General features: G+C 37.9%; 1 protein-coding gene across 1 annotated transcript in view; it reads right to left on the bottom strand.

Annotated features, from left to right (window-relative positions):
• LOC144957478 (thrombospondin type-1 domain-containing protein 7B-like) overlaps positions 1–10,000 on the bottom strand; it is a 447,754-nt gene that overhangs the window by 137,212 nt on the left and 300,542 nt on the right. The window contains exons 4-10 of the mRNA XM_078888764.1: positions 9,297–9,425; positions 8,026–8,118; positions 7,086–7,234; positions 5,673–5,977; positions 4,405–4,570; positions 2,872–2,975; positions 1,044–1,150 (exon numbers count right to left, since the gene is read on the bottom strand). Coding sequence (XP_078744890.1) covers positions 1,044–1,150; positions 2,872–2,975; positions 4,405–4,570; positions 5,673–5,977; positions 7,086–7,234; positions 8,026–8,118; positions 9,297–9,425 — 1,053 coding nt within the window. The remainder of the gene's footprint in view (positions 1–1,043; positions 1,151–2,871; positions 2,976–4,404; positions 4,571–5,672; positions 5,978–7,085; positions 7,235–8,025; positions 8,119–9,296; positions 9,426–10,000) is intronic.

Here is a 10,000-nt window from a genome sequence, read left to right as displayed (position 1 = left end):
GAATGGACGTTTCGGGTTTCCCCTTTATCAACAAACAGGATGAATGAAACACTACAGATGAATGAGATGATGTGGTAGTGGTGTTGTATGTGGTAGTGGCGTTGTCAACAACACTACTACCACATCATCTCTTTCATATGTAGTGTTTCATTCATCCTGTTTGTTGATAAAGGGGAAACCCGAAATGTTCATTCTATCTGTTTTTTTCTAATTAAATTGAAGCTTACATTCAATTTCACATTATTATTTATTTCTTCGAGCTTCGAGGAGCAAACTTTACATATATCTAGACGAAAGTGACAAATTGGTGAAGAGGTATTGGTGTAATATAGATTTTTAAAAAAGACTTTAACTTTTAAACTTGAGTTTTTATATAGCGCAATATCTACTAAGCATGCTCAACGCTCTTTACAAACGGCCCAACAGCAACGCGTAACATAAAGAATGAGACATGACGGAGCACAGCAGTATAAAATAGGGGACAGCGTGGCTCAGCGGTATTGCCTTTGCTTCGTATCCGAAAGATACCGAGTTCGATCACCCGTCGCTGCGCTGTGTGGCTTCGCCCTAGCTCGATTTACGACGCTGCACTGCGGCTGACGTCTGGGTTATTGCAGTCTTCGCTTGGAGTTGACCCTAGAGACAAATTTCCCCTCTGGGATGATTAAAGGGAATTTTATCTATTTATCTAAAATAAATATATGACTATTTTTTATTACTAAAAATCGCAGCTGATAATTTTATCAAACGTTCAATTTTCTCTTAAATTGGAACTCGATATCAACATACTTAACTCACTCAACCCTAACACCGACTACATCCGTAATTTACCCGCGTTACTTTTACCCCATGCCTATTTATTACATTTTTCTGAGACAAATTATAAGCATAGTATCAAAGCTAATGTTTTTATTTTTACATGTTAATGGTAGTTGAATAAAACTATGTACATGCTCATTCTAAAAACATTTTTTTTTCTTCCAATTTTGAAAAGTAGCAAAAATCTCTAGGATTGATTGAGTTAAAGTAAAATGTCACGTTACCTCCAACTTCCACACAGATGGCTCGTTTATTCTGAGTTCCAGTCCCACAGTTGTTATACCCTGGAACTGCCTGACACTCGCTCCATGCCGAATATTTCCATTTAGCACTGCAAAGAGATGATACAATTGTTTATAAACAAAGAATAAACAATCATAATATGTTACCCCTCGTCTCAAAACGCTTTTAAGTCGGGATTATAAAGATGCTGAAAACGGAATTTGTAGCCCGACATAATATGCTTAAGTTGAGTTTATATGCTTTATAGAGGAGAAGGAAGATCATATTTTACTGTGCTAAATACCAACGTTTTGACTTTTTAGCATCTGGTCCATCCCGACATAATACAGTTTTGAGACGAGGGGTCATATATTACATTTATCAAAATATTATCACAGCATTCTGTAATGCTCTGGGGGTTTTTTTCTTGAGCTTGTGTATAGTGCAATATCGACAACGCGAAACACGTAGAACGAGACATAATGCCTGTTAGGCGATATTACAATTGATTCCCCCACAGATAAAAAGCTGTCAACTGTCATGTACTCATTTTACACATGAGTACGGTGTCAGAATGTGAGTATAGAGCCTTTTATTTAAAGGACACAACTATGCGCCAAGTGAGGCTCAAACCCAGGATATTCCGATCCGAAAGCGAGTGTCATACCACAAGACCACATAGTTACTTTGGCTTTAGCACTGTACAATCTAGATCGCCAGCAGACTGTCCAGAACAACGCTGCCACCAGACTAATATCTTAGAGGCGAAAGTGTGATTTTGCCAGACCTCTGTGTCATGATATGCACTGTCTGCCTGTTGAAAAAAAAGGATTAAGTACAAAGGTTGCGTACTAGTTCATCATTGCTTCTAGGGGGCTGTCCATTATTTCCTTTAAGAACTATTTGAAAGATATTTAAAACCACAATATCACTGCTGCTGATGATGGTGGTGATGGTGATGATGATGATGGTGATGATGTTGATGATGATGATGATGATGATGATGATGGTGATGATGATGATGGTGATGATGATGATGATGATGATGATGATGATGATGATGATGATGATGGTGGTGGTGGTGGAGACCTTCCGTAAGCTCCTCGTACTAAGGGAAACAACTCAAGTATTTCTTTAACTCACCCTTAGACAAAATAATACCTATTACCGTTAACTAACCCTAATAATAGGAAAAACAGACACCCTCGGACCTTAACTAACTCTAATAGAAAAGAAAAAAAATCATCCAACCGCGAGCTAACCCTAAAAGAATAAAAATCCCAGGACTGCTTTGCACTAATTTCAGTACTTCACAACGACAAAATGGCGGCGGAGAATCAAAATAATGGTCATATTAGGACATTTTAAACTTTCACTAATCTATCAAGGTTTGTTCTAAAATGTTTTAAAAATTCTATTATATATTGACAAATTGAATAAATAAAATATCCAAGGTGAAAATACTACTTGGATTCAATAGTCTGATGCCTCGTCGTCCAGCAACGGCGGCCATCGTGGTTCTAAACAAAGAAAATCTGTACTTTTTATTTTTCATGCTGGCTAGAACTTTTTATATGTCTTGTGATCAGAATGTGTAAAAGGCAAAACATGATTAGATTTATAATGGGTATTAATGGATACGCTTTTATGCCCGTCGGAGAAATATTTCATAAGGGTGTCCGCCATTGTTCCGATAGTTTAGAGCCAGTTACTAAGTTACCATTCGTCATTACGAGGGAAGTGACGTTACGACTGTTGAAAGAGATGCTACTCCGAGGAGCTTTCGGAATTTCCCCCGATAATGGTGGTGGTGGTGATAATGATAATTACCTCCGACACGGTTTGAGGGTGTTTACGTCCTCCTTGTTTAGTACGATGTACTCAATCAGATTAGAAGGACATGGGTGACCATCTCCCAGGGGCAGTTGTAGAACCTGAAAGAAACGTTATAATGAAAATTATATTATTTTTAGCTATTGATGCTATACTTTTAAATATGATACTCGCCTGAGCAATCGTACCGGCACAAAAGATTATAATGTGTAACCTTTAACGTTTATAGTCTTTTAGAGGTCAAAAAACAATATAGTATAGCTGAGTAATCCCAGCTTTATTCATTTTATAATAAAATAAAAAAATAAGATAAGATAAAATTCCCTTTATTTATCCCATAGGTGAAATTTGTCTCTCGGGTCTTTTCCAATGGAAGACTGGAATAACCCAGTCGTCAGCCGCAGTGCAGCACCGCAAATTGAGCACAGGCAAGGTGACTTACTCAAGGACACACAACGATCGAACTCGGTATCTTTCAGTTACGAAGCAAAGACCGTACCGCTGAACCACGCCGCCCCCTTAATAACAATTAAAAATACGGATAAATCTTGAAAAACTGATATGAGTGAGATCATTGGAGGGATATATTATATTATAATGACAGTATTCGCAAACTTCCGCGGTGGCGTAGAGGTATCAGGAACTCATTTGAATCTACAAACGTAAGATTTTGTTTTGTTTTGTTTGTTTTTAAAGGTTGTACGGCGCTTGCAACACATTAAGGTCATATCAGCGTTAGTGAAAAGGAAGAAAATGGAAAAGTAAAAAGTTATAGAATTACAATTAAAGCACTTAAGAAAAGAGAAGACAAAGGGGAATTGGTTCAAATAGGAAACATATGTAGATTCCAAGAGCACACTATCAAAGTACTTAGTTTGAGATCACCTAAAAGTCTCATCCAGACACAAGCACAGGTCCGTACTAACATATATCATATGTATACAAAACATAATACAGTCCGTAACAGAGAGATGATTTACAAGGAAAAAAATATCATCTCCCAATACTAACTATACATTTGACTGTTTCCCTCTCAGCCAGGGTATCCGGCCAAGACCAGGACAAAACTAAGTAATCTCATTCCAAGACAAAGACAGAAAGCAAGTTGGAAAACAAATGGAGGGGGGTAGAAGACATAGTAAGTGCCTCTCTGGCCACTATGGGAGGTCAGGAACCCCGCCCAGAAAAGTAAGATTTCAAGTGTCTTAAATTGTGCAGACCTACCTACAATAACAAAAGAAAAAAAAAGAAAAATAAATTTTTAAAAAAATTAATCGGAGAATTACAAACTTTCGCCCCTAATTACAAAATTTCATGAGCATACCAACATCATTAATAACAGTGAAAATGAAATGTGGCACCAGCCTACATAATTAAAAGGTATTGTAGTGTTTTTGTTTTAGATCCTCGTGATGGTACGTTGTTCATCTATAAAGTTAACTATAGCGACTACTATTTTTATCTCTTAAAAACTACCAATATTTAAATTTAAATTTTTAAGTTAGCAGGCCTGTATTATTTATGACTCACCTGTCGAGTTCGAACCATAAACCCATGGATAACAGTTCCGTCATTCTCTATACACGACGTGTTGTGAGGATGAGGAGGACTCCAGCCCGACAGCTTGCAGTCCTGGGGCATCACACATGGTCTGTGTCTGATTACCAGAACATCCGGAAGTTTTTCCGAGCAATGTCTTGGTTGGAAAAAAAATAGATGAAAATTTTTTGTCAAAGTGAAAAAGTGTGTATGAAACAGACAGTATTAAGCAAAGTATAGAGAGAAATACAAACAAACAAACAAACAAACAAAAAAAAAAAAAAAAAAAAAAAACCACCGGCCTCGTCTGGCGATCGAACTTTAAAAAACTAGAGATTTTATTAGCGCAATATCCACTAAATGTGTTCAAAGCGCTTTACAAAAGGTCCCTGACCAACAGCAACACTTAGCATGTAGGACGTGACATGACTCCTGTTAGAAGATATTACAATTTTTTCGGACACAGCCAACGCTTTTAACGGCCAGGTACTCGTTTTACCACTGAGTGAAAATGTGAGAGAAAATGTGAGTAAAGAGTATTTTCCAAGGACCCAACTATGCGCCGAGCGAGGCTCGAACCCAGAACCTCAGACTTCCTGACGTGCTGCCAAAATGAATCATCCCATGTATTCAACAGCAATTTAACGATTTCATTCTCCGAACCTAGACGACCAACCAACTTCGAGGAATAAAAGCAGGATCTGTCCCCAGACCCCGCCACACAACGCCCAGTGTGCGAGTCCTGAGGTCAGTTATAGGATTCAATAGTCTAATGTCACGTCCGCCCAGCAACGAGCATCTTGGTTAACTCATTCACATATGTCATAATCATTCAGATGGTGAAAAGGTTTGAATTGAGATATGGCCAGGCAGGTTTAGTTAGAAGGTCAATTTTGATCAAAATGAGTTCTTGTCATACATTATCAAATCAACCCTTTTATTTTGTACATCTTCGGGAAATATCAAAGCTTAAATTCACTTCTAAATATTTTTACAGCTAGCCAAGTTGAAAAAAAGTATAAAATTTGAGAAAAGTTGCTGGATACCTTTCCTATACATCTGACCATAACTTCATGAAACATCACCCGCTTTAATTAAAATTAAAATTAAAATGCTCTAAAATGCAAATATGCAAATCCAACATTTTCACCTTCCGACTGATTATGTCATGCACTGACACATATTTTCTTACACAACGCCCGGCCAAACTGGGCTTGGGCTCGGTAGAAAAAACTAACTCATTCAATTTATTTTCTTACCTTTCACTGGTTAAAACTCCTTTGTTTTGGAGACAATCAGCTTCTCTTGTCTGGTAGCCAATGAGATGGTGAGATCTCCTATTTGCATGAAAAGGCCCGCCCACCGGAGTGCAATCCGTCCAATTATTGAACTTGTACGTGTAGGACCGTGTGCAATTCTCGCACAGTTTCAAATCGGAGAGCTCGGGGCAGTGGTCGCCTAAATGGACGGGTGGGACGATCACCTGCCTGATGCGTTTATGGTTGGGAACCTGGCAGTACTTATCACATCGTGACCAGTCGGAGAATTCACTGACCACGCAGTTCTGAAATATGTAATGGAAAAGTAATACGAAAGATATACAAAGATTTGCCTAAAATAGCCGTTCACCCTTTAACATGTCTGGTAGCCGAACACAGTTTTGGGCTCCTTTTAATATTATTGTTTTTTTGTTTTTGTTTTTAAGGGTTTTACGGCGCTTGCAACACATTTAGGTTATATCAGCGCCAGTAAAAAGGAAGAAAATGGGATAGTAAAGAGTTATAGAATTACAATTAAAGCACCCAAGAAAAAGTAAGACATAGGGGAACTGGGAACAAATAGGGATCAGATGTAGATTCCAAGAGCATACCACCAATGTACTTAGTTTGAGATCACCTAAAAGTCTCATCCAGACAGAAGCACAGGTCCCAACTAAGAGGAATACACTCAAATGTTTACCAATTATATAATATAATATGTAAACTAAACATAATACAATGCATAACAACAGAGAGATGATTTACAAGGAAAAGAATATCTCCCAAAACTATAACTATACATTCGACTGTTTCCCTCCCAGCCAAGGAGCTCCGGCAAGGATCAGGACAAAACTAAGTAATCTCATTCCAAGACAATGACAGGAAACAATTGGGAAACGGGTATGGGGGGGATAGAAGACAGAGCATGTACCTCCCTGCCCGCTATGGGAGGTAGGAACCCCACCCAGAATATTATTGTAATTGCTGCTGTTTTTGCTTTGGTTTGAGAGTATTTCCATTACAACAATGAGCCCATAACAATTTGGGTTATCAGATCTGAAAATAAGTATACGTCGCATCAAATCTCTATGAATCCATGTACATAAAATGGTATTACTAGGGAAGACTTGAATAACCCAGGCGTCAGCCGCAGTGCGGCGCCGTAAATTGAACTTGGGCGAGGTGACTTGCTCAAAGCCACACAGCGCAGCGGCGGGTGATCGAACTCGGTACCTTGTGGGTACGAAGCAAAGACCGTACCGCTGAGACACGTTGATATGCCACATTGATTTTGTTATTGGCTAAAGAAGGATTTTGAACCCGAAACGTGTTTAGTATTTTGTTCTTTTTTTTTTCCTGTTATATTCATTTGTTTATTATATATTAAAGAATCAGTATTGTATTTCCACTCACCTGTCTACACAGTAGGTTACAAGACCGGGTTTTCACTGGTACTTTGAGATGAGCACACCGGGATGCACTCACCCTGATCGGGTTCTTGACACGTTTACACGTGACATTTCTATACTGAACCCCACTGGCACGACCGCAGTCAGTAGAACCTGTAGGCAAATAAATTAATTGATTAATTAATTATCTAATTAATTAATGACCCCTGAGCAATCGCTTTCACACGTAAAGAGACCAAGGTCTATGCCGAGATTTTTACCCCCCCCCCCCCCATCCCACCCCATATCCACCCAGCAGTGACTGGGTAGCTGGGTCTGTTAGACCTGGCGGAAAGTACATTGCGATCGACTCGAGTCCAATCCGAAGAAGAATGACAAGCAATTGCTTTTGTTGGTTTCACGCTATAAAAACCTGGATAAGCTTCGGCTTCACGGGCCTACTGTTCTGAATGACTACTCATTTTTTCCCCATAAAAAACCCCTAGAAATCTAAATCATTTGCATAGCGCAATATCCACTAAATGTGCTCAAAGCGCTTTACAAAGGGTTCCTGATCAACAGCAACACGTAACATGTAGAACGAGACCAAACCCCTGTTAGGCGATATATACAATTTTTTCCGACAAAGACAACGCTGTTGACCGCCAGGTACTCATTTTACACCTGAGTACGGTGAGAGAATGTGAGTAAAGAGTCTTTTCCCTCAAGGACTCAACTATGCGCTGAGTGAGGCTCGAACCCAATACCCTTCCGATCCGAAAGCGAGTGTCATACCGCAAGACCACATGGCCGCAAAAGACGTGCCAAGAACGTGTCTGACGTCGAGAAAAAAGAAAGAAAAAGAAAAGAAAATCAAGAAAGAATCAATCAATAAAACAAACAAACAAACAAACAAACAAACAAACAAAAAGGTATAAAAACTATTTTAAAACCCAATGACAAACCTGCTAAAAGTTCACACTTGCTCCAGCCTGATAAAAACCAATCCACAACACTAGTGGCTGATGACCCAGTGTATCTACTGTCTGAATCGGACTCTGGGTTGGGATGGAAATTGATAAACCGTTGAAAGATTGAATGAATGATTGATTGAACGAGTGAATGGAAGATGAAGAAGAAATGAACTGGGATGGTGTGTGTGTGTGTGTGATAGATTGAATGATTGATTGTATGGATGGATAGTCAATTCAATGAATTAATAAAAGAATGAATTATTGAATGAATGATTGAAAGAATGAAGGAATGAACTGGGATGGTATGGGGAATGGAGTGAAAAATATTGAATCGATAATTGAACGAATGAACGGATGGTTAATTCAATGAATTAAAAAAAGAATTAATAATTGATTGAATGATTCAATGGATGATGAAGAAGAAATGAACTGGGATTGTGTGGGTGATGGATTGATTGATAATGAGTGAATGATTGATTGGATGGATAGGTGGTTAATTCAATGTATTAAGAAAAGAATGAATGATTGATTTTATGATTTTAAAAATGAATGAATGAAGAGAACTGGGATGGTGTGGGGAATGGAGTGAAAAATACTGAATCAATGTTTGAATGGATGAACGGATAGATAATGCAATTAAAAAAGAAATGAAATAATAATTGAACGAATGATTGAATAATTAGTTCTGTGATCGATTGCTTGATTGATTGATTAAATGATTGATTGCATAAGTACTGAATGATTGAATGAATGATCGAATGTGTGATCGATTGCTTGATTGATTGATTAAATGATTGATTGCATAAGTACTGAATGATTGAATGAATGATCGACTGTGTGATCGATTGATTGATCGATTATATTATTAATTGCATGAAGAAAGAAGTTATGGAATGAATCAATAAATAAATATCATAATGAATGACTCGAGTAATGATGGAATGGATGAATCAATAAATGGTTGAATGGGTGAATCAACGAATGATTGAATGGGTGAATCAACGAATGATTGAATGGATGAATCAACGAATGATTGAATGGATAAATGAATGAAGGATTGAATCGACGAATCAATGAATTATTGAACGAATGAATCAATGAATGATTGAATGGATGAATCAATGAACAGGGATAATAGGGGGTGGTCTGAAAAACACTGAGTTAACGATTGAACGAACGAACGAACGGATGAATTATACTACATGATCAACGTGTCACATGATTGAAGTGAATAAAACTTTGGTTAAGGAACGAACGTTTACCTGCTTGAGACTCGGGCCTGTAATAATCCACATCCCCGCCATTATACATGTCACCCTGGCCTCTATTTCCATGAATGATGCTTCCCGTACAAGGTTTGATGCACTCTCGACCTCCGGGTGGTTTGAATACTGGAGATAAATAAGGAGGAAATAAATTGTAATCAGCAATTGTTACAGTGAATGACATAATCAGTCGGATGGTTGAAAAGGTTTGAACTGAGATATTGCCAAGTTTAGATAGAAGGTCAATTTTTTAAATCAAAAATGAGATCTTGTCATAAATGATTAAATCAACCCTTTTTGTACAGCTTTGGGATATATCAAAAGCCTTAATTTCACTTTTTTACAGCTAGTAGTCAAGTTTAAAAAAGTATGACATTTGAGAAAAGTTGCTGGACTTCTTTCCCACACATCTGACCATAACTTCATGAAAAATCACCCGATTTATTTCAAATAAAGATGAAAATACTCTGGGGAGAATATTCTTTCAGATAATGCAGAAAATGAAAATCCAACATTTTCACCTTCCGACTGATTATGTCGTGCACTGACGTAAATTCCTTTTTGGGACTGATCAACAAACATTCGTTGCGTCCAATGGAGCCTTACATGAATATTTTACTATGTGTGAGCCATCATCACAAAACGGTATTATGTAGGCATGAATTAAATGTTTAAAATTGAATTTATACCAACGACTATGA

The sequence above is a fragment of the Berghia stephanieae genome, chromosome 12 (assembly GCF_034508935.2).
Source record: "Berghia stephanieae isolate SIO BIC M18660-M18661 chromosome 12, UCSD_Bste_1.3, whole genome shotgun sequence".
Classification (NCBI taxonomy): domain Eukaryota; kingdom Metazoa; phylum Mollusca; class Gastropoda; order Nudibranchia; family Aeolidiidae; genus Berghia; species Berghia stephanieae.
Note: the sequence above shows the minus strand (reverse complement) of the source record. Positions and strands in the feature narration are given on the sequence as shown.